This window comes from Rhinatrema bivittatum, chromosome 1 (genome assembly GCF_901001135.1).
Source record: "Rhinatrema bivittatum chromosome 1, aRhiBiv1.1, whole genome shotgun sequence".
In the NCBI taxonomy this organism is placed as follows: Eukaryota; Metazoa; Chordata; class Amphibia; order Gymnophiona; family Rhinatrematidae; genus Rhinatrema; species Rhinatrema bivittatum.
This window is the reverse complement of record NC_042615.1, coordinates 181533961-181559577: the sequence shown is the minus strand read 5'-3', so window position 1 is coordinate 181559577 and position 25617 is coordinate 181533961. Positions and strand designations below refer to the sequence as shown.

Genomic DNA, 25617 nt, shown 5'->3' with positions numbered 1-25617 from the left:
AGAGAAACACAAGGATCCAGTATGACAAAATATTTTTAGCTGGAAATCCTAACAAATCTTTTTTTTAATGTAACAGTAATTCAGTGATTTGACATGAATAGCCCTCCACCTGAAACAGCCCCTTAAGAGTTTAAGCTTGCACCAGCTGCAGACAGACACAGACCAGGTCCTGTGCAAACAGGAAGAGAACGAGAACCCGGTAGCACAATAGTACCGGCCAATCAGAATGTACCACTCACGGACCCAGCTGACCAATCAGAAGCTAGTTTACATAGGACGTGAGGGGGCGCGGCTAGCCCATGCTTCCCCACTGCTGCTATTAATCGCCCCGCTTTAGAGCTCCGGGACTCCGATCTGGTGCTTCATGATGTCACGGAATATCAGAGGGGTGCTGATTTTTGGTGGTTTTACGGCAGCTGTAGCAGCTGTGTTTTACCCAATATTTTTTCGTCCTAAGATGTACATAGAAGAATACAGTAAGTGGCAGTCACTTTTTGTTCTTTAAACCTGGATGCACGGAAGAACTGATTAGTTCAAACTTAAGGAGTTTAACAACTGAAATAGAATTTGCTTCTGAAAAGTATATCTGGATTTTGTTTGTGTGTGTGTGTGTGTGTTAAGTGGGGAAAAAAAAAGTTCCTACCACCTAAGAAGATGTTAGAAGGCACTGAACTGATCAAAGGAAATTGTCCCGTTAAGTTTCTATTAGTGTGTGCTGATTGAGTTTTCATGGGCACAGAATGGGAGACATTTTAATGACCGGCTCAGACTTGTCCACAAAAGTGTTTCTTCATAGTAGAGAGTTATGTGCTGGAAAAGGCTGGATCAATTGATTATTATCCCCACTTGTGCAGAGCATTGTACCAAATAAATTGACCCCGTTTCAGCGTCTCTGCCCCAAGGAGTTTGCATTCTAAGAATATGCAGAGCTGGGACTAGCTTTTTCTGCACGGGGGAGATATACAGAATTAGCCTCCTCCCTCACCCCTTTTCATTTACCAGTGTCTTCTCTGACAGTACTATCTTCTTTAGTAGCAAAGGCACAACTGTCCTTATAGTGGTGGTAGCTTCAATAAAGTACCCCTCTCTCTAGTATCCGTCTCTCTCTTCCCCCAACCCATGTCCAGTAATCCCTTTCCTCCCCTCCACTGTGTGCCCTGAATTCTTCTATTTCTCCCCCACACCTTGCCCTGCACCCCCAATCGACTCTGTGTCCTCTTTCTCCCCATACTCCTTGCCCTGCATCACCCCTTCCTCTTGCCCTATGTCTTCTTCTTTCTCTACTTGACCCCTCCTCCCACTGCTTGTCCTCCATCCCCTTTTAATCCTCACCTACCCTATCTGCTCAGCAATGGAAGTTCCCTCTCTCCCACACACCCCTGCCAGCATTATCAGCAGCCCCCTCTCTTTTTGCACCCCCAGTCTACTGCACAGTATCAGTTTCAGACAGGTTAATCAACTAGCAGATGGAGAAGGAGCAAAGTTGATGTCACGGTATATATAACCCTGCACTGACATCAGCCCGCCAGTATACTCTGGCTCCAGCAGATGGTGCAAGTGCATCTCCCTACTGGAGATTGCTTAAAAAAAAAAAAAAAATAGAAAATGAACGGAGAAAAGAAGGACATTAGTTTGCCCTGGTCTCCTGTGGTGATACATTGTTGTCCCTCCCTCAGTCAAGTTTTCCTGAGATGATATCTGCGGTTCCTTCCCTCAGATGAGTCCCTCTGTCTGATAGCTGGTTTTCTGGCATGGACTTAGCTGTAGAGAAAGAATCAGCTGAGAGGCTAGTGGGTGCAGGAAGCTGAGTGCAGCAATGAAGGCCCTGACTTTGTACTAGGACAGGTAAAGCTCAGGTAAAGAGTTAAAAAAAAAAATAAATTAAAAAAAAAGGGGGTTTACATTCCTCTTCTGGTCTCTGAGCCTTGACTCGCCGATCCAACATCCCTTCCCTCTTCCAAGGGAGCTTGGGGAGTCGTGGCAGCTTGGCGGGTTGAGCAGACTTTTGGCTAGGCTCCACTGTCAGGCTTTGCTTAGACACCGCCTGGTAGGCCAAAGTGGCATTTGTGCGCTTTCCTGCGCACAAGTCTGCCACGAAACAGTGTCTGGCAGCGTGCGCTTAGGTGGATGCCTACCTGTACATGTATTGTGCACCTATATTTTGGATGCTTATTGGACAGGCCTAGTTTTTGGGTGCTCTGTCCACGCTTGTTTATGTGGCATGCAAAAGCACAAAGCAGCATGCTCCTAAAGACTGTCTGCTGAGAAAGCTCTTACATTGTCTGTTCCTGCAATGTATGAGGCTGAGACCTCCTGAAGATGTACTTCCACCTATTCCATGAGTTGGGCTATTTCCTGCAACACTTCCTGGCTCTTGGCTTCTCCCTAGCGATTGATGCAAGCCATCGTCATCGCATTGTCCAACATCTTTTGGACCACTCGACCCTGCAAGTGGTTGACAGTTCACAAGCATTCCAACCGAACAGCACAGGCTTCCAGCTGATTGATGCTTCAGATGAACTCCTCTGTTCTCCAGCATTCCTGCACTGTCAACTCCTGACTGTGAGCCCCCCATCCTGGCGGCTTGCATCTGTCATGCGTAGTAGCACGTTTGGTGTTCGTAGGGGGAACATCCTTCATTAGATGATGCCTTGCAACAGCCATTGTAATGTATGCTGATCTCCACTGGTAACTGAAGTTGTATCAAGTAGACCTGAGACTGTGGACTCTAATGTGCAAATAGTGTGCACTGAAGAGGACACACATGCGCCCTTGCTCACAGAACCACCTCTCGGGTGGTTGCCCTCAACCCATGCACCATAAGACCACACCACTGGGTTTATTGTTTCTGTCAGTAGTGGCACCTGCACCATCGGTTCTGAATGCAAACAACCCTCTCCCCCCCCCCCCCCCCCCCCCCCGGCAGGAACACCCTTTCTTGCTTTGTGTCAAAAACGAACGTTGCGATATTCCAGTGTCTGGGATGACTGCAGATTACTCTTGACCAAGTTCACCCAACCTAGTTCCTGCAGCAAGGAAATCACCTTGTGTGAGGCCTGAAAACTCTCTTTCATGGCTCTCTGCCCAAATTAGCCAATCGTTGAAGTACACGTGGATCAGAATGCCATCCTCTCTCAACACTGCCATTACCACCACCATGACCTTGGAGAAGGTTCAGGGCATGGTGTTCAAACCGAAGGGTAATGCTCAAAACTGATAATGTCACCCAAAACAGCGAAACGCAGAAAACTGTTGATGCTCCAGCCAAATGGGAATATGCCGATATGCCTCTGACAATCCAGAGACTTAAGAAACTCCCCCGGCTGTACTGCCATTATCATCTAGCATAAGGTTTCCATGTGGGAACGAGTCACTTGCAAAAGCCGGTTGACTCCCTTGAGATTCAGGATGGGCGAAAGGATCTGCCTTTCACGGGTACAATGAAGTAATTGGATTATTGGCCTGCTTTATCTTGTGACATGGGAACTGGGATCACAGCCTGCAGACTGAGGAGTCTTGACAATGACACTCCTCTCTCTCTTCTATGGAGAGCTGAAGGGAGACACCAGAAACTCCAGAACATAGCCATCTCTTCTCTCCAGAACGCAATGGTCTGACGTGATCTTGATCCACCACTGAGTTAAAGGAGAGACAGGCGACCCCCTATCCTCCTGTTCCTGGGAGTGGTTCAGCACACCCTTATTGAGGGGATCGGGGGGTGGGGGACACCACCACTCAAGGCCGCACCCCATCTGGGCTGCCTGGGATGAAGGACGGAGACCTACCCAAAGTCACTCCTCTGTAAGGTCGAAAATGTTTGAACACCCCTAGCATGACATATCGTGCCGAAGAAGCGCGGCTCCTGCTTTAAATCCTCTGGTAACCACTTATTGGCCATTTTTTATTTTTTTAACTCACTCCCAAACAAGAGTGATCATTTAAAAGTCCATTTCGTAAGATTAGCCTTTGAAATTGTCTCAGCACCAATTAATCAGCTATGGCTGATGCTCAACCCTGCTTAACTTCCAAGATCAGACGAGATCGGGCGTATCCAGGGTGGTGAAGCCGTAGGGCACTGCCCTGACATTCCAGACTCATCAACTTTCTAAGAGAGCATAAGCAAAAGCGATCCACCAGGGAGCAGCAAGAGGCTATCTGCAATTCATTGCCACCGCCTCAAGACCTGCTTAAGGGATAGCCTCAGTTCTCCTATCCTGCACATCCTTTAAGACACTCGCCCTTCCACAGGGAGTTTGGTAACAGTAGACACCAGTGCATCCACTTTCAAAAAGCGCAACTGCTCTCTCTCCAGGCAGTACAGCGCTACCAAGGCTCATCTCCCTTTAAAATTAGCTTCCGGGGCACCCCATTCAGGATCAATCAATTCTTGAATAGCATCCATAATGCTTTATGTACGGAATCTAAATGGAATTCTTATTTGGCTTCAGCATCCGGCACCCCCAGCATCTTCAGTGCCTGGGTGATCCAAGCTGGCAACTCATCTCTATGAAAGAAGCGCAACACTTCTCTATACAGCTTTAACCCCGGAGGAATTTCCCATCCTCCTGGGAGTAAGGGCCACCTTCACAGTCCGTGCCAACTGGGTCCCTATCAGCGTGACCTGCAGCAGGTGTAGACGTACTCAGATGCTTACCTGTGGCACCAGGCATGCAGGGATCCACAGTTTGCAATCCTGAACTCTTAGGCCTACCACGTTGGTGACTGAGCAAAACCTGCGAGCGGGGCCTAGCCAAAAGGCTGCTCAAGCCACCAAATTGTTTTGCGGCAGACTTGGTGAAGAAAAGCACGTGAATGCTGCCATGGTCCATACCAAAACCAGGGGGTGTCTGTCCGGTGCCCACTGAGAAGCCTTCCCCTGCTGATGATCCAGTTAGGGGAAGCCCCAAAACCATGCAAAACCTCTGACTGGCCCATTCCCCCATCATGCTGGGAAGGGCAGGCTCAGTAAAAGCATTCAGAGATAACTCTCCCTGAGCCTCCAAGCAGCGCTGACACAAGTTAGGGGGAATGCCAAGCTAATATACCTTAATACAGCAAGCAGCACAAAGGTAAACAGCCACTAGCAAGCATGCTCCCAAAGCAGGAGACGGAGACCAGGAGAAAGATGATTGTATAACAAAGCATTCCAGCTCATGGTGGGCGCTGGGACTGCCCGTTTCTGTGGCTGTGGTATGCAGATCTGCGGAGGCTTCTAATGGACTCTCCTCTCCGATTACAGGCCTACAAGGGATCTGTTATGACAAGGGCCTATTCTTCTCAAAGGTTATTTTTGTCTTACAATGTGGTCCTTGAGAGGGCTCAGTTGCTGAAGCATGGGTAGTCCACTACTGTGATTTTCACCTTGCTTAGAGCGCAAAAGTTATTAACTTCCTTAGCCTATGTTCACATTTGGCCAGTATTTGAGCCTTGGTGTGAGGAACGAGGGGTTCATCCTTGTTTGGTTAAATCCCACTGAGTTGGATTTTTGCAGGATGGGGTTGTTTAAGGACTTGACCCTTAATTCCTTGAAGGTATAGGTGATGGCTCTTGCCTGTTTCTGAGGTCATGTGAATGGTGAACCCTTGTTGGCTCATCCAGTTATGGCCTGGTTCTTGAAAGGGGTGAAGCATCTTCATCCCCCCTTGTAGCTGGCAGTGCCCTGTGGAGTTTTAATCTGGTTCTGGATTTCTGGTGGGTCCCACCTTTCAACGACTATGTAACCTCTTCTTGAAGTTACTTACCAGAGGATGGTGTTCTGAGTGTAGAGTTTCTGAACTTCTGGTTCTGTCTTTCCGGGAACCATCTCTGTGAGCGTCTCCGGGAGGTAGCCCAGATGCAAACATTTCCGTCTTTTTGGCCAAAGTTGTCTCAGATTGTCACTTGAATCAATCAGTTCCCTGCCAACTCTGGACAGGGAGAGAGATGTGGATGAATAGCGCCTGTTACGGACCTAGGGTATCAAATGACATATGATGAGGTATTGGAGGTTTCTAAACCTTTCAGGAAGAAAGACCGGCTGTTTATACTCTATGGTTGGAGTAAACAGGGTGAGCTGGCATCGCAGGTTACAATAGTCTGCTGGATTAAGAAGGTTATCACAATTGCATTTGTGGATGCTGAGCATCAGTTGCTTTGTTAGGTTTGCGTTCATTCCACTGAACATAGCCAATTTCAGGGCCTCAGCCAGCTGAGTCAAGACTGCAGCTTGTGTCAGTTGGGCTTGTAGCCGCTACTGTCTATTTATTTGTGTTAGTACAGTGTTTTGCAGCTATTGCTGTTCTGTGACCATTTTATCTCCCTTTAGGTACCAGCTCCCAAACAGCTATTGCTGTTCTGTGACCATTTTATCTCCCTTTAGGTACCAGCTCCCAAACAGATAACTTATACAAGGCAGAGAAAACAAAAAAACACCTGCTGGCCTGTCTGGCACTAACTTACTTCTTGATCCCTTCTGCCCAGTGGATAGCCCCCTTGGCCTGCTGTAGTAGAAATTTGAATTCAGAAAGCCCCAGGAAAAAAAAACTCTGCAAGCAAGCTTCTTCTTGGAAGCTTTTCACTTGTGCTTCCCACTTAAGCACAAAAAAAAATCCCACTTCCTAACATCACAAGTAGCATATTCAGGTCTGCTGTGGCTGCAGGAATAGTTCATGAATATATTAAAACTGGACCAACTTAGTTATGGTGCAGATAGTTATTTACAGTGCTTCAAAGATACAAGAATCAAGATAATAGCTCACCTTGCGTCTGACACAACTTAACAGGTAAACGTCCACTGATTTGGTGTATTGCGAGGTCCTATCAGCTCCCTGGGGCCTCCTCAAGCCTTTCTAGGCCTGGGTTCTGCCTTAAGGAGGTTAAAACCTTGAACTGAGCACCTTAAGGTAGAATAGAGGGAGTTGTCTGTATACTCCGTCCCAGTATCAGTTGCCCTATCCCTTCAGAGTGCAGTGTACAGAGGGCTCATATTTCAGAAATTTGCTGCCTACTATGCAGTCATTCCCTATGTATGACAATTTATGCAGTAAAACCATTAGTTTAAAATGAGAGCGGGTCTTAACAGGGAGCCAAAGGAACTCCTTTAATGCAGGGGTGATACGCTCCCAAGATCTCCTTCCACTAACAAGTTTAGCAGGTTCATACTGAACGAGCTGCAGTACCCGAAACAGCTTACCTAGTAAACCAACCCATAGACGGTTACAGTAGTCAAGCTGCCCCAGTACTAAAGTCTAGACTAGAGAATAGATTTAAACAAATCTGTGGGAGGAAGACATTTTAAAGGTTTCAGCATTTTCAATTTAAAAAATGCTGTCCTGGCTACTAACTTTACATGGGACTGCAAAGTGAGGCCAGAATCTAATATTATTTCTAACTTCAGACTGCACGGGTATATTGTAATCTTCCCATATTATTTGGAGACCGGCGGGGGAGGGTGCTAGTTTCTCTACCCACACAATATTTGTCTTGGCGATGTTCAAGGCAAAACTATGTGATCCCTACCAGTTTTTTATATTACTTAGAGCCGACCTGAACCATCATCATCATTAGGATCACTCATATTTACAAATTTAAAGTATGTACATGTATTTCAACTGGATGTGGTAAAAACCAGATTAAGAAGTAACTGGCTTTTGAACTGCTTTCACAATCCATCCCAGAAAACTCATTCCTGCAAGTCTGCTTTTGATTGCTTCTCTGGCCCTCCCATCCTACCCTACAGGCACTGTTTATCTTTCCATGGGTTGTTTCCCATCTCCTGCTGGAAGCAGGATCTGCATATTATGGTCACTAAGTTCCAACAGTGAGAGTGAAGTGGCTTTTCACCGCCATATGGAATGGGAGAGAGTGTGGGCAGAAAAGTAGCTTCTGACAGTGCTGCAAAGAGGAAGGAGAGAAAGTAGACAGCAGAGTTGAATTTCTGCACCAGCCTACTGGGAAATTTGCCAGTTTTGCAATGCAGTAGTGCCAACCAGCCACTAAAAATAGACCCAATGGTAGTTTGTGATGATGATGCTGTCTCAGGAAAATGAGCAATGGACAAAATATACACAACATTGTAAGACTAATTCATAAATGTATAGTGGCTGTGTCCAAGTCTTCTGATAAAGCAACATCATGAACCAATCAACAGTGCTAGCTGTGTGGTTGACGAGACTCTGGGACAACAGCCAGGGGAATGCTAGGGTGCATAAGTATTACCTGTAGCTAAAATAATGCCTCTGTACAGGTGCCTCTATAACTGTGTCTAGGTCTGGAGGTTGTATTAAAATATGGTAATCTATGACAGAGCAGAAGAGTCTGCACATGAGACTTAAGGATCTGAATTTATGTACTCTGAAAGAGATGACAGAATTATATATTCAGATATTTGAAAGTTATAAATATTGCAAAAAATAAACATTTTTCAAATAAAAGGAAATTGTAGAAGAGGTATATAAAAACATAAAATGTGCCATGTTGGGTCAGAGCAAAGGTCCATCAAGCCCAGCATCCTATCTCCAAAAATGGCCAATCCAGGTCTTTAGGGAGTGCCTGGCAGTTCCCAAAGAGCAGATCCAATTCCTTGTTGTTTATTCCCATGAATTAGCGGGGCCTTTGCCAAGTCCACCTGGGTCAAGGATTTAGACTCGGGAAATACTTCTTCACAGAGTGATGGATACATGGAACAGGCTCCCAGTGGGAATGGTGGAATCCAAAATAGTAACGGCATTCCAGAAAGCCTGGGAGAGATCCGGAGGATCCTTAGGTGCAAGAATGTTGGACAGCAACAGTTAAACAGAGAAAATTACAGCAGATAAGGACACCAAAGCCCCTCTAGTCTGCTCATTCTCAATGTAATACTACAGAACCTGTCCAGTCTATGAATTTACAGAATTGAGTGGGTTATTTTGGATTTAAAATACAGGGCTGACCTATATCAACTGTTTAATTTGCAGCTCCACAGGCTTGAAATACAAAAACTACAAATGCTTATTTGTGTTTTTACATTTTTTTCCTATCAGAAAAAGAACAGGCAGAAAATCGATCTGGTATAATTCAAGAAAATGTTCAGCCACCAGGTAAAGTTAACAAGGATGTATTTGTCTAGCCATTGATCAGAAAACAAGCTAGTTCTCTGTTTTGGGTGATCATTCATAATTTATCAGGGATTCTGACAGACATTATAACCTTGCAACTCACTCACTAAAATCTAAATATTTTGCTGGTGCTGTTATGAAGCAGAAAATACTCTCTAATTTTCTTCCCCCATTTTAATTAAATATGGCAACTTTAATTATGTGATGTGTGAAACTTTTTTTTTTTTTTTTAAAGGAAAGTTTTCTTTAATACTAAGCACCTTGCTCTATCATCTGCAAATTGACAAGCTAAGAATTTTCTGATGCTCATATTCTTCAGATGTAAAAATGAAGGCCAATAGAATCTTATTTTGTCTATGGCAATGTATTGAAATCCTACTTGAAAACTGCTTGCATAAGTATTCAACTCCTTCAGAGTAGTACTTGGTAGACCTGCCATTTGCTGCAATAACATCTTTAAGCTGTTGGGGTAAGTTTCTACCAGCTTTCAGAGTGATTTTTGGCCATTTTTTTCCTGGCAGATTTGCTCCAGGTTATTCAGGTTGGTTGGATGATGCGTACAGACTGCAATTTTCAAATGGTGCCACAGATTCTCAATTGGATTGAGATGTGGTCTTTGACTTGGCCATTGTAGAACATTCACCTTTTTGTTGTTCAACCACTCCTGTCTTGCTTTGGCCTTGTGCTTGGGATCACTGTCTTGCTGAAAGGTGAACTTTCTCCCAAGTTTTAGTTTTTTAGTAGACTGAGGTTGGTTATCATGCAGTATCCCTTGTATGTTGCACCATCCAGCCGTCCTTCAATTTTAACAAGATGCCCAATCCCTGCTGAGGAAAAGCATCCACACAACATGATGCTGCCACCCCCAATCTTTACCATTGGCATGGTGTTTGCTGAGGAATGGGCAGTGTTAGGTTTGTGGCACATATATAGTATTTGGAATTTTGGCCAAAAAGCTCCATTTTTGTCTCATCTGACCACAAAATCTTATCCCATATTTTAGCTGGGTCACTCTGATGCTTTCTGGCAAACTTAAGGCATGCTTTTCTTCAGTAATAGCTTCCTTCTAGCCATCCTCCCATGCAGGCCAGTTGTATGCAGAGCTCTTGATATGGATGACTGGTGCACCTCCACGCCAGTCTCAGCCACTAAATAAATATCCATATTACACAAGTCAATTTATGGAAAAGAAATCGACTGGCTAAACTCTGTAATCCAAATATACACCCCACAGCACAACACAAGATCAACTACTAAAGCACTACTAGCAATACCCACAATCACTTCTGCCGGACTTACCTCAGTATGGGACAGAGCAATCTCTCTAGCAGGACCAAGCTTATGGAACACTCTACCAGAAAACTTATGAAAGCAGAGCAACATAAAACTATTTAGAAAACTCTTCGAGCAAACTTATATAAACGGCATAGGATAAAAAAAATCACCACTAGCACAGATCTACACCCTCCCAAACCCCCCCATCAATTAACATGGACTACTACATTAGAGTATAATTCTCTCCCCTCTACTTATTACTCCCCTTATAGTTTCGACAAACCTACAAATTACCCATATCCCCTTGCACTACCTATAATGTTCCCCATTCCATAACCTTCCTAATTTGCTGTCATAATGTATTCAGTACTCTAGTTTTGTTGTAAACGGATGTTTTTCTATACACCATTGAAGTTTTTGTCATAATGTAATCAGTTTATTTAATCAGTTTTGCTATGTTTTATGTAATCTGTTATTTCTGTAAACCGTTGTGAAGGCTCGCACCAAACAACGGTATATAAAAACCAACCAACTCTGTAGCTCCTTCAACGTGATTGTTGGCCTCTATGTGGCTTCCATCATAGGTCTCCTTGCTCCGCCGCTGAGTTTTAAGGGACTGCCTTGTCTAGGCTGTGTCTGGGTGGTATGATGCAACTTCCATTTCCTCACAATTTATCTAACAGTGCTCACTGGGATATTGAAGCATTTGGATATTATTTTGTAGCCTTTTCCTCTCTTGTTAATGTCTGTAACTTTATCTTTAATTTCCTTAGAATGCTTTTTGGTTTTCATTTTCACAGCTTTCCTTCAGATTCACAATCTGACCAATGGTTCTGGAATTTAGGGGTCTTTTATCCAGAAAAGGTGACTTCTTTTTTTTTAATGATTCACAGGTAGAGGCCAATTGTTAGGGCAAAATCTTTCATCTATGTGAATTTGTACCTTCTACAACCCAGGAATTGAATAGTTATGCAAGTAGCATTTTTCCATTTTTAATTTTACTTTACAAAACTGCAGAGAAATAATGAATTGTGACTTTGAAAATTTACTTCAAGAGCATACTGGTTTGCAATATATAGGGGTAGATTTTATAAATTTGCGTGATCTCGTACTTTTGTTCGCGCACCAGGCGAGGTGGGAGGGAGGGAGGAGAGGAGGGAGGGAGGAGAGAGTGAGGGGAGGGGGGAGGAAGTGGGGCCATTTAGCCCATTGTCTGCCCACCTGAATTTTTTTGTGTTTTTATATCTTTGGATAGATGAGCATATAAATTCTTATACTTAAATTATCAGCACTCGTAATATCTTCTACCCATCTTCTCAACCCTTTTTCCCACCACTGTCCTCTCTGTATCCCAAAAATCGTCATCGTTAGTTGTAACCATGACTGTTCCATACTGGTTACCCTAGATTTTTGTGTAATTCTAAAGCGGCTATAACCACTGATGTTAAGAGTTGTAACAATGGTTGCTATATACCCTTTTCACACACCATTTTAAAAGCCTGATGCAGTCATCCACCATTCTGTCCTTTGGCATGTATTTTCCTCATTGGCTCTCTAAAGTTTAACCTTTTGTCATCCATCCAAACCAGGCTCACCTCCTGTGCACCTTTGAGATATCTGAATATCTCGATCATATCTCCACTATTTCAACTTTCCCCTAGAGTTTAGATGTTTAGATCTTTCTGTCCCCATATGCTTTAGAATGAAGACCACTGCTAATTTTAGTAACCGCTCTCTGGACTGATTCCATCTTGTTTATATCCTTTTGAAGGTGCGGTTTCCAGAATTGCACACAGTATTCCAAGTGAGGTCCCACCACGGATCTACAGAGGGGCCAATATCACCTCCCTTTTTCTGCTGACCATTCCTCTCCCTATGCAGCCAAGCATCTTTCTGGCTTTTGCCATCACTTTATCCACCTGTTTGGCCATTATCAGCTATAATCACCCTAAGATCCAGTTTTGTTTTGTTTTTTTTGTGCCTAAAAGAATTTCACCTTTCCTGACAATCCTTTGTACTTTGTTACCTACCACTCAGCCAGATTCTAACCCAGTCAGTCACTTTAGGTCCCATACCAAGCATGTTCAGTTTGTCTCTTTTGCAGAACCGTATCAAAGGCCTTACTAAAATCCAAGTATATTACATCCAGTGTTCTTCCTTAATCCAACATTCTGGTCACCCAATCAAAAAAATTGATCAGATTCGTTTGGCAAGATTTACTTCTGATAAAACCATGTTGCCTTGGATCTTGCAAACCAGCGGGTTCCAAAAACTTCACTGTCCTGTGTTTTAGCAGCAATTTCCTTAATTTGCTTCACAGAGATCAAACTGACTGGTCTGTAGTTCCCAGCCTTCTCCTTACTTCTACTTTCATGAATTGGAACCACATCCACCCATCTCCAGTCCTCTGGAAAATACTCCTGACTCTAAAGAAGCATTGAAAAGGTCAGCGGAGCTGCCAGGACATCTCTAAGTTCCCCTAGTACCCATTGCCTTATCTACTTTAAGTTTAATTAGCTCCTCACAAACACACTGTTCCGAAAATCATTTGAGGTTTACCTTGCTTTCAGTCTTATTTATGTTTGTTTTATGTGGTCCTGATCCAGGCCTCCTTCCACAGTGAACACCGAATAGAAATTTGTTAAGCAATTTTGCCTTTTCCTTATCAGTGTCTACATATTCCTCCCCTTTAACAGTCTCACACTGCTTCTTTTACACTTCCTTCTATCACTAATATATCTATCACTAATATATATATCTATCACTAATATATAAGAGGCCGCCAATGAAGAGTGGGTGACTCGCCAGAATGACGGCTACTGCCTGGAGACAATACCCTTATTCAATAAACATACACATGCTTACTGTGACTCCAACATCGCTCTAAGCTTCAACAGCAAGAGGAAATGTGGTAAAATGGATTTACACTCACAAAGAGGGGAGTAGCTGGCTTGTTACGGCGGTTACTACCCCAAACCAAATAAGCCTGATGCTTCACCTTCAATGCATATACAGCATAGTTCTCTGCTTCAACGGCAGGGGAGAAGAAAAAAGGGTTCGCACTCACAAAGTGGGGAGTAGCTGGCTTGTTACGGCGGTTACTACCCCAAACCAATTGTATCCGATACTTCACTTTCGATGCATATCCAGCATGGCTCTCTGCTTCAACAGCATGGGAGAAGACTGATACATCATGCATTTCCAGCATAGCTCCCTGCTTCAACAGCAGGGGAGAAGAAAAACAACCAATAAGGACTGTATAACATAGTCTGGGTAAAACAAATAAGCATGGGTGTAGCTTGCTTATTGCGGCGGTTACTACCCCTACTACCCCTAACTAATCAAGCTAGATATTTCAATGGTGGGGGTGGAAGGGAAATAGAACCAAGAGCTAAGAGAAACAGATAAGTATGAGAGAAAAAAACGTGTGAAGCTTGCTGGGCAGACTGGATGGGCCGTTTGGTCTTCTTCTGCCGTCATTTCTATGTTTCTATGTTTCTATTTCTATTTCAGTTTTGGCTTTCATGACTACTTTCCCAGTTTCTCTTAATTTTCCCAGGTATTGTCACTTGTCGTCCTCATTCTATGATTCTTTTCTCCCTCACCTTTTCAGGTTCTTCTTTACAAAAAAACCCCCAAAAAACCATAGCAGCCTCTTTCCTGTTTTCCTAACAAAAAGATTAGTTGCCCTTATAAAATCTTTTTAGTTTTGCTCATTGGACATCTTCCCTAGGATTTCCCCATCCAATTAATGACTGCTTGAGGTACTCTGGCCTCCCCCTCCCCCCTTTTTTTTTTTTTAAGAAAGTTAGTTTTCCTGAAGTCTAGGCCCCTCGCCTTTGAATGAATCTTCATCTCTTGCACCCTTATACTGAACCATATTATCCGGTGATCACTAGATGCCAGATGACATCCTTTATATCAGAGATACCATCCCTGTTGATAAGCACCAGATCTAGTATTCCCCCTCCTGTATGGGTTTCCTTACCAGCTGACACAACAGTTCTCCTTGCAGAGAATCCAGGCTATCCCTGCTTCTGGAAGACACTGCAGCCGGCACGTACCAATCAGCATCCAGTTGATTGAAATCCTCTAGCAGTAAAACCTAAATAGATGGAAATGTCCTTCTTATCAAGGAATTTGATGGGCACTTCCATCTTTCAGAAATACAAGGAAGTGCTTCTTTGCTTTTATGTGCAATATAAAAAAATTAACAAAAAGGACTAAGGTGGGACCAATGATTAAAACAGACCTAAAATTTGTCATAAGGTGAAAAATTTCTAAGTAATCTGGCAAGGGTGTTATGATGGTCCTTGTACGAAAAGAAACTCGTGTTCATATTATCACAGCATGATTCTTAAGTTACTAATTAACATTGCATGTTTAATTTTGTTTTAGTATTGTGCATGCCAAAATAGATGAGCAGCAGCTGAGTGTAGTCAGTAGGCTTGAGGATTTTCGGCATTCTCTCTGTAATGTCTTGGATTTTGGCACCTGGCAGACATCACATTTCCTGGGACACCATGTCTGGTTGGCAGGTGGATGCCTCTATGCCCCTCCTAAGCGAGTCACCAACCACCACTACCCTCCATCTCTTAAGTGTCGTGGTTGTTGAGCCCGCAGTTTGGGGGTTTGCATGTTTTGGTTCCTCCTCCATTTCTAGGATTGCATACCAGTTCTTCAGTTCAAGGGAAATCTGAGCCATGGTATAGGGTCTAGTAACTGTAGTAATCTGGGTCTAGCTGTCATCTCGTGGTCCAGTTTGACCTTCCCCCTCTGCTTGAGCTCTCCATCTTCGATGCCTTGGTAAGCACTTCATCCATGTAGTCCTCATTCTTCTGGATGCTTCTCAGTCTTGCCACCTCCTTTCTGAGTTCTGCCACCTGCTTCCTGAGAGAATTGATCTGCATAATCTTTCACACTAAACCGGTTCCTCACTGTGGATCAGGAAATCTATTTGGACAGCAGTAGAAGTGGTGACAGCTCTGATGATACCATGTTTTCCCAACCATCCTTCAGTTGGTGGTAGCCTCTGGTATCTGTTGAAAGAAATGAGACCTGCCAAAGTCCTTGCCTTTCCTGAACTGTCCTGCAAGTAATGTTAGCAGCCCCTGGAATTTAACTTCCACCTCTACACTTGGCATCTCTGCTTGTGATTCTGTTTGCTTGTTTACTATATGCTTTGAGGTATGAAGTGTCTTATCTTGCTCTTTCAGATTACAAAAATATATTTTCCTAGCGTGTAGCAGATGGACTCAAAACAAGTGGGTATAGTGTGCTCGTGCTAGCAGTTGGAGACGGATCTGACGTCAGCACGGGTACATATACCCCCGCAGGAAGTGCAGCAATTCAGTAATTTCCGTCTCCAAAGCTTGGAGCTACCTCACGCTCACTGAGCGTGTTTCCAAATTCTAAACGACTAAATTCCTAGAAGAAACCTACTGAAGACGAGCCCCGCACTCCTGCGGTGATACCATTCGGTCCCTCCCCAGTTGAGTTTCCCAAGCTGACTTCCGTGGTCCCTTGGAGGTAGGAGCCTCGGTCCGGTGGCCGACTTGCGGCAGGGACCTAGCCCCTGAGTGAGAAGGGCTCGGGCGTGGCATAGAGGCAGCCTCGGTCCCGGCGAGGACTTGGCCCCAGAGCGAGACGAGTTTGGGCGTGGCCTAGAAGCAGCGGGTGCACTTCCTCGAGCGCGGCGGTGAAGGTACTTACCCTCTCCCCCCACAGCCAGAGACCGCCCGGGTCGCAGCCGGGAAGCGCCGAAGACAAGGTAAGGCGTACATCTTTACTGTGGTCTCCGAGGAAGTGAGGATTTGCGGGGCCTGCCTACGTGGCAGCCCGCCAAGGAGGTCGCCATTTACCTGCCTACTCGCCTTCGCCACCTAGACGCATGTTGTTGTACGCACGCTGAGATAGGCGCCCGTCGCTAAGCGCATGCGGATAGGCGCAGGCTGGCTAAGCGCACGCCGCTAGGTTAGGCGCACATTCATAGGCGCACGTTCATAAGACGCCCATCGGTAGGCACACGTTCATAGGCGCACGTTCATAAGACGCCGTTGGTAGGCGCCCGTTTGTAGGCGCACGTCCATAAGACGCCCGTTTGTAGGCGCACGTCCATAAAACGCCTGTTCATAGGCGCATGCAGCTAAGCGCAGGTTGATAAGCGCACACTCATAAGACAAGCGCATATTACTAGGCGATACATATTGCAAAGCATATGGAGCATAAGAGAGCCCATACGCCCGCAGAGCCAGCACCTTCAGAATCAGGCATAAGAGCTCTAAGCCTCTGCTCAGCATGCAACCTCAGAGCCACACAGAGCGAGGAAGCAGACTCACTATGTGCCCAATGTGAGGAGGCCATGGGAGTTCCAGGACAGGACCGGTCCCAGCCCAGCGGTTCCTCAGGGAACACTCCGGACTTAGCAGGCCGCGGTGAGCAGCCAGGGAACCCGAGAGACCTGGTGCCCCTAAGGCCAGATCCGGCCTCACTCTCCTGGGTGGAATTATTCAAGGGGATCCACGCCTTTGTCCAGATGCAATCTGCTCCTCGAATGGCCTTTTCTGTTCCGGATGATCCGGCCCCTGGACCCTCGAGACCTAGGCACGGCCATTCGCCACCCGGAAGCCCCACTTTGGGGATTCGGATTGCTCCGAGGAAGATGAGGAGCCCCCCGAGGAGGGAGCTCTTCCCTCGGAGATAGAACCATATTGGACCATGAGACGCTTCTTTCGGAAAGAGGATCTTCCAGGCCTGGTCTCACAATGCCTATCAGAACTGGCTCTTCCGGGCCAGGACACCCCAGGGGACCCTAAAATGAACCCCCTGTTAGAGGGCCTGCGCCAAACGGCTCACCATTTTCCCCTCCTACAAGCAGCACAGCAGCTAATCGATCTGGAATGGACTGCGCCGGAGGCCGCATTTAAAGGGGGTCGGGCCTTGTCAGGCATGTACCCTCTGGACCTGGCGTCCAAGGAGCTGCTGGCGTGCCCCAAGGTAGACGCCATAGTTAACGCAATTGTGAAGCGCACCACCATTCCGGTTGAGGGGGGGAGCGGCCCTCAAGGATGCACATGACCGGCGCATGGACACCATTCTGAAACAAGCCTTTGAGGTAGCAGCCATGTCCCTACGAATCGCGACCTGCTGCACCGTGGTGACGCGTTCCTGTTTATCACAAGCTAGGAACAACACCCCTGGAGAAGACATGGAATCAGCTCTCGCATTCCTCACTGACGCAGCCTCCGACCTCGTCCGTACGGCAGCCAAGGGAGTGTCATCCTCAGTGGCAGCCAGGAGACAGCTCTGGCTACGTAATTGGGCGGCCGACTCTTCCTCCAAGACGCACCTCACAAGAATGCCCTTTAAGGGAGCCCTACTGTTCGGCAACGATCTCGAGAAATTGGCTAATAAATGGGGTGCCTCTCCATTACCTCGTCTACCAGAAGACAGGTCGAGGAGGAGCCAGCGTTCTTTTTCTAGACCATCCAGAGGTAGAAGCTCTCAGCGCTTCAACCCTTACAGGGCTCGCTACCAAGCACCTCGTTCTCAGGCCAGAAACCAGCCCTTTCGGGCTAAGCACAGCAAGAGGAGAACCGGCTCTGGTTCTGGTCCCGGCCGCAATCCACAATGACAATCAACTGACCCATCTGGGGGTAGCAGCCATAGGGGGCAGGCTAACCCTCTTCTACCGCAGTTGGATCGAGATTACCTCGGACCAGTGGGTCCTCGCCATCATCCGAGAAGGGTATTACCTGGATTTTCTTCGGCTTCCGCCGGCCAAGTTTGTGGAATCTCCTTGTTCACCTCTCAAGAAGGCAGCACTAGAAGTTACCTTGCAGAGGCTCCTGGCCCTAAAAGCCATAATCCCAGTGCCTGCAGGGGAGATAAATTCTGGGCATTATTCCATTTATTTCATAGTACCCAAGAAGGAGGGCACTTTCAGGCCCGTCCTGGACCTCAAGTCAGTCAACCGACACCTACGGTCTCCAGCTTTCGCATGGAAACTCTGCGGTCTGTCAAGAATGCGGTACAGCCAGGGGAGTTTCTCACCTCCCTAGATCTGTCGGAAGCCTATTTGCATATCCCAATCCATCGGGATCACCAGTGCTATTTATGCTTCAAAGTCCTGAATCAGCACTTCCAGTTCCAAGCTTTACCCTTCGGGTTAACCACCGCGCAGCGGATCTTTACCAAGGTCATAGTAGTAGTGGCAGCGGCACTCAGGACGGAAGGAATCCTCGTCCATCCCTACCTGGACGATTGGCTGATCAGGGCAAAGTCACCGGAGGAGAGCCACCAGGCAACCAACAGAGTTATTGCTCTTCTGGAAAGCCTAGGATGGGTAGTAAACTTGAACAAGAGTTCCCTACAGCCTTCTCAGTCGCTGGAATACCTAGGGGTCCGATTCGACACCCAGGAAGAAATGGTCAGCCTGACCTCCAAGAGAAAATTAAAGCTCCGGAATCGTCTGCAGGCCCTGCTGAGCGCCATCCGGCCCACAGCTTGGGATTACCTACAGGTCCTCGGCCTTATGGCATCCACTCTGGAGGTGATACCATGGGCGCGGGCTCATATGAGACCATTACAACGCGCCCTCCTATCTCGGTGGAGCCCACGATCACAGAACTACACCACACACCTACCTCTACCAGCCAGAGTGCGGAATCAGATACGGTGATGGTCGCAGCCCGGCCACATGAGCCAGGGGTCAAGAATGTCCTCCCCAACCTGGACCCTGCTCACTACAGATGCCAGCCTGAACGGATGGGGAGCAAACTGTGAAGAACTCACCACCCAAGGGCGGTGGAACAGAGAAGTGTCGAGGTGGAACATCAACCGACTAGAGGCACGGGCAGTCAGTCTAGCGTGCCTGCGATTTGCCCACAGACTTCGCAACAGAGCGGTCAGAGTGATGTCAGACAACGCCACCACGGTGGCATACATCAACCGACAGGGCGGAACCAGAAGCCGACAGGTATCCCTAGAAATAGCCCCCCTGATGACTTGGGCGGAAGCGACTCTCCAGGACATCTCCGCCGTTCACATCACCGGGAAGGACAACACCACGGCAGACTTCCTCAGCACAGAAAGCCTAAATCCAGGGGAATGGCAGCTGTCGCCCACAGCTTTCCAGATGATTGTGGATCAGTGGGGGGACGCCGGGCATGGACCTATTAGCAGACAGGTCCAACGCTCAAGTACCCAGATATTTCAGCCGCAGGCGGGATCCGCTATCCCAGGGGATCGATGCCCTGGTACAGCCATGGCCTCAGGGGATCCTGCTATATGCCTTTCCCCCATGGCCCCTGCTGGGCGGCACAGAGGCCTAGTTCTTCTAGTGGCCCCGGATTGGCCAAGAAGACCCTGGTACACAGACATGAGAAGACTACTGGCAGGGAATCCACTACCCCTGCCTCCACACAGGGACCTGCTGCAGCAAGGTCCCATCCTACACGAGGATCCAGCTCAATTCTCTCTTACGGTCTGGCCATTGAGAGGGCTAGACTGAAGAAAAGGGGATACTCGGAGCCGGTAATAGATACACTTCTCCGAGCACGCAAGTTCTCCACATCACTCACATATATAAGGGTCTGGAGAGTTTTTGAAGCCTGGTGCGACACTCACAGCACCAATCCACATGCCACTAAAATCCCTATCATTTTGGATTTCCTGCAAGATGGACTTCAGAAGGGTCTGTCCCTCAGCTCCATCAAGGTTCAGGTGGCAGCGCTGTCTTGTTACGGTCCCAGGAGTGACGGCAACACCATTGCCAAACACCCAGACGTCTCACTTTTCCTGAAAGGAGTCAAACACATTCGTCCGCCACTGAAGTGGCCAGTGCCCCTGTGGAACCTCAACCTAGTGTTGGAATTTCTAGCGGGATCCGCCTTCAGACCCCTTTGAGGCCTGTCTCTCCATGTGTTAACCTTGGTGTTCTTGCTGGCTGTGTGTTCAGCACGCCACATCTCAGAGCACTGTCCTGCCGTGATCCGTTTCTCAGAATCACTCCAGAGGCTATCCATCTTCGCACGGTTCCTTCCTTCTTACCCAAAGTAGTCTCACACTTTCACCTCAACCAAACCATATCCTTGCCAACCACGGAAGGTTTGAAGAAGTTGGAAGAAGGTCGAATACTGCGCCATCTCTACATCGGCAGGCTGTTGTCCAGATACCTGGAAATGTCAGAAGCAGGAAGAAGCAAGGGGAAGCGGCCTCACGGGCAACCATCGCCCGCTGGATCAAAGAAGTTATCAAGGCAGCCTACGTAGAAGCAGGGAAACCACCGCCTCTACAGGTCAAGGCTCACTCTACCAGAGCGCAAGCAGCCTCTTGGGCAGAAACTAGGATGCTGTCGCCTGCAGAGATATGTAAAGCGGCGACGTGGTCCTCCCTCCATACCTTCTCCAGATTCTACCGTCTGGACGTCCAGGCCAGGGAAGACACAGCATTCGCGAGGGCAATCCTGAACGGACCTCAGGCAGCCTCCCGCCTAGTCCGGGAGTAGCTTTTGTACATCCCACTTGTTTTGCGTCCATCTGCTACACGCTAGGAAATGTAGAGATTACTTACCTGATAATCTCGTTTTCTTTAGTGTATGCAGATGGACTCAGCATCCCGCCCGGCTGCCGACATACATGGGGATTCACAGACTCATGGTAAGCCATGTTTTTCTTATAATAGGGCATCCACCTGCCGGGTGTCGACGCCTTCCGGTTGAGAATACTGGCAGTCTCCAGCTACTATCAATCGGTCAGGGTAATCCTGTTCATTTAATCGATCGGTCAGTTACACACATATCCATAAAGCTTTTGCAAGGAAGATTACTGAATTGCTGCACGTCCTGCGGGGGTATATGTACCCGTGCTGACGTCAGATCCGTCTCCAAACTGCTAGCACGAGCACACAATACCCACTTGTTTTGAGTCCATCTGCATACACTAAGGAAAACGAGATTATCAGGTAAGTAATCTCTACATTTTAAATCTGAGGCATATAGTTAGGGGTTATTCCTTTGGCTGCCCAACATTGCACCTGTTGCATCCCCTTTGATTCACCTGCACCACTTCCCTAGCCACACAATCTCCACTGCACCAGCCCCACAGCTGTCCCACCACACCATCTAGTGGGACCCAACAGAGCTCCTGCAGCCTACTAGCACTACTCCCCCAGCAGCCTTGGCACAATTGTCATTGGCAGTCCTACCAGTTTCCTTTCCATGGTGGCTGCGCACTCTACCAGTTTAGCGATATCTCCATTACTGATATGCAGATGTTGAAATTTGTGTGTGTGTATTTATATACACAAATACAAAGTGGATCTCTAGTAATTGGAAGAGCTCTTCAGAAACTGTTTATGCTTTTTAGTCATCTTAAATTCACAAATATTTTTCATGGTCAGCTGAGAATTTTACACATGCTACAGATGAGACTTTCCAGTCTGTGATCACCAGGCACTTTTAAGATGCCTTAAAAGAAGAAAAATGCTGGTAATTGAATAAGGCGGTGTTATTGTCTCTGGGACAAGTGCCCATGATCATACTTTTGGCTAGTTCTTTCAGCAAGATGCACTCTAAAATAAGATTAGTAAAAGCACACAGCACAAACTCTCAGTAATTCACAAAAATAGGAGAAGGGGATGGAGGAACAAAAGATATAAGATTATTTTGTGTTTGTCCCAAGCCTGTTTGCATTTTGCCATTTTTGATTCGTACCACCTCTGCTGGAAGTCCATTCTAGGTGCCCACCACCCCATCTCAATGAAGACATTTATTTTCCTTTTGAGCTTAAAATTCCACCTTCTTGTAAATATTTGAATGTATTTGCATGTGTTTAGCACAGTTACCCCTTCCCGCCTTTCTTCTAGAGAATATTTGCTTAACTCTTAAGTTTTGTCTACGTATGGCTTGTAGTGCATTGTCTCCACCTTTTCAATGTCCTTTTGTAGATGTGGTTTCCAGAACTGACCAAAGTTCTCAAAATGGGGTTTCACCAGCAATCTGTATATGCTTGTGATAGGTCTGCCTTATTCCTTAAGGGGCGGGTTTTAAAAGCCCTGCTCGCGTAAATCCGGGCGGATTTACGCGAGCAGGGCCTTGCGCGCCGGCAGGCCTATTTTCCATAGGCCTGCCGGCGCGCGCAGAGCCCCCGGGACTCGCATAAGTGTCGGGGGCGGGGCCGATCGGCGCGGCATTTCGGGGGCAGGGGGGCGTGGTTTCGGCCGGGGGTGTGGCCGCGCCCTCCGGAACCGCCCCCAGGTCGCGTCTCGGCGCGCTAGCGGCCCGCTGGCGCACGGGGATTTACTTCTCCCTCCGGGAGGCGTAAATCCCCCGACAAAGGTAGGGGGGGGTTTAGATAGGGCCGGGGGGGTGGGTTAGATAGAGGAAGGGAGGGGAAGGTGAGGGGAGGGCGAAAGCGAGTTCCCTCCGAGGCCGCTCCGATTTCGGAGCGGCCTCGGAGGGAATGGAGGCAGGCTGCGCGGCTCGGCGCACGCCGGCTGCACAAAATCGGCAGCCTTGCGCGCGCCGATCCTGGATTTTAGCAGATACGCGCGGCTACGCACGTATCTACTAAAATCCAGCGTACTTTTGTTTGCGCCTGGTGCGCCAACAAAAGTACGCGAAGGCGCACTTTTTTAAAATCTACCCCTATGGGTTTTGGTACTCCTTTTTGGGTTTTTTTTTTTTTTTTGACTCCCCGCCCCTTTAAAAGTTCTTCTAGGTGTGACAAAGACCCATAATAACAAAGTAATGTCGGCAGAAAAAGACCAAATGGTCTATCCAATCTACCCAGCAGGTATCTTATGGTAGTGACTGCCGCTCTGTGCAGGTTACCCTCAAACTTTGTGAAGGGTAGTAATACTACTGACAACATTTTTATGGGGTGAGCAGCCTTGATAATTCAGACAATGCTGCTTGATGTGCTTTGCTTTTGGTCTTGGTCATAGAAGCAGTTCTGTGCTTTTCCCTTCGGTCTGCTTATCAGTATCACAGACTGTAAAAGTCAGGGCCTAATGTTGGCTGTCCATCTGAATCCAATTCCTAGGTGGTTTTAAATCTAAATCTTAGAGCAAGATATACAGAACACACAAATTCCATGCCATTTGGTTTGCAAACTGTATACATTTTATCAGACAGCTTTAAATAATACAGGAAATCTTGAGTCCTGTTCCTGCTGTCTGTTATCCTCCAGTGTTTAAATATAAAAAATTAAGGAAATGTATTTATATTCTGCCTTTTGTGACTGATATATACCCCATTGGACGGGGTTTGTGTACTAGAAACTCTCTGTGATCAACAGCTTAACATTAATGGTTTGTGCTTTCCTAAGCAGTAAAGGGTATTTGAATATATTCTGAGATTGAATGTAGGCTTGTGCTTAGAGCACTGAACCAGAGTGTTAGAGAAAACCTGCATCTTGACTTCTTCTCCACTTAGCTGCTGTGTCACCCATGGAAAAGTCACTGTACTCCATCCAGTTTATTCAACTGTAACTTGCTAATAAATAATAGCTTTGTTCCCTCTGTTCAGTCCCCATTGGAATCTTTCATGTAGACCTGCCACTAGAAGTATGCTGCCTGGCTATTTATTCCAGAGCTATATGTTGCCAGACCATTAAATTATGAAGCCCATCAGGATTTCATATGGATGAAAGAGGGTGTTAAATTCCAGTAGTCATTTATATGTGTAATACTGATATTTTATTTTAATTTTGGGTTTTTTTTGTATAATTTACTGTAATCCACAACTATTTTGCATTGTATTGTCTGTAGGCTTAAAAGTGTGGTCTGATCCATTCGCAAGGAAGTAAATCGGATGGCAAAGCGATGAAGATGGATTCTTTCCGAGCACATGTTTTTATACTTCGACAGATGCTTGAAGAATTTAAAACCATGCAAGATTGACTGGACAATGAACATTGTTGCACATTATTCCCTTTGCCCCTTCCAAAACCTAGTAGCAATCCTATTCCTTCACTGGCTCTCTGTAAATGCTACCAAATCTTGGTTTAATATTTTTTGGGTGCAGGGTAATTACTTTATGCTTACAAATTACTGAAAATGAAGTACACCTTATTTTAGAAATGACGATAGTAAATTCATAACTGCATTCAGGTGTAGCCAGATGTGGAACACTTTAGCAGCCTGCAGTGGAGCTTTTCCTCTGGATGACAGCAGAGGACCATGAAATCTCTATAATAGGTATGAGCTACTGTTCAATCTGGAAGGAAACAGTCAAATCTAGGTGTAAACATCTGTGTCAGTCACCATGTTAGCTAGTTTGGAATAGTCTCATCACAATGCTAAAAGCTGTAAGACACAGCTGCCATCTAATAAGTATTGCAGGGTTAACTGATGGGGTTGGTTTGCATACTTTTCATTTGCTTAAAAGGGGCCCTAGTTATTCAATTTTGATAGTGCAGATGTTTTTATCCCCATCACAGGTTGATATGGGTACCAGAGTTTGTGTGAATTTTTGTGGGGCGACAAATTTAAACTGAATGATATAAATTACAAGAAGAGTGAAAAAAAAACCCCCCTCAAATGTAAAAAATAGTCACACCTAAAAAGAACGCCACCCCTATTAAAAAAAAAAAAAAAAAAAAGCCAAAATGTGAATTCACTCAGCAAAGGCACCACTCTTAATTGCTCAAGGGAAGAACTACAATGACAGGGCAACATGCAGCACTGATGAATATTGTGCAGCCCATACAAAATTGTCTATGTTTCTGTCTGGATTTTAGTGTCCTGATGAATTACTATGCCTCAAAATGTAGTAAAGTTTTTGTACATAAAAATTCCTTAAATCATGTTTTATATTAATTTTATTAAATGACCTTGAGTGTTTTAAAGCACTTCGTAGTAATTTATTTTATTTCTGCAATATCATGCAGGTATTTCATATATATAATTTTACTGTGTGACAATGTATAATGCTGGCTTTATTCCAGACAGCCTGAAGAGAGAATTATTTCTGGCATGGATTAGGGAGTTAGCTGAACTTCCACATAGATGGCATAAACAACACTAGATTTTTTTTTTATCATAAGTTCATTATTTTCAATTAAATGTTTGGTTCTAGGGTTCAGTAACCAGTTCCTGCTTATTTGTGTTAGAGTGGAATTTTCCAACACAAGATGGCTGCATATTGTGTAAAGTGGGGGTCAGTGATTTAATGTGAGAGTATTTTTCTTCATTGTATTATTGCATAGCACTATTACAATGAATAAAGTGTGATCAAGGGTGGGATTTACCTCTTACCTGGGTTTGG

The 25617-nt window shown here is 46.0% G+C and overlaps 1 protein-coding gene across 1 annotated transcript; it reads left to right on the top strand.

Moving 5' to 3' along the window:
* The first annotated feature begins 283 nt into the window (after positions 1–283).
* SMIM20 (small integral membrane protein 20) lies at positions 284–24952 on the top strand. Its single transcript, XM_029589804.1, has 3 exons — positions 284–476; positions 9000–9056; positions 24120–24952. Exons 1-3 carry the CDS (start codon positions 365–367, stop codon positions 24155–24157), a joined length of 207 nt encoding a protein of 68 aa, XP_029445664.1. The 5' UTR covers positions 284–364; the 3' UTR covers positions 24158–24952.
* The last annotated feature ends 665 nt before the right edge of the window (positions 24953–25617 follow it).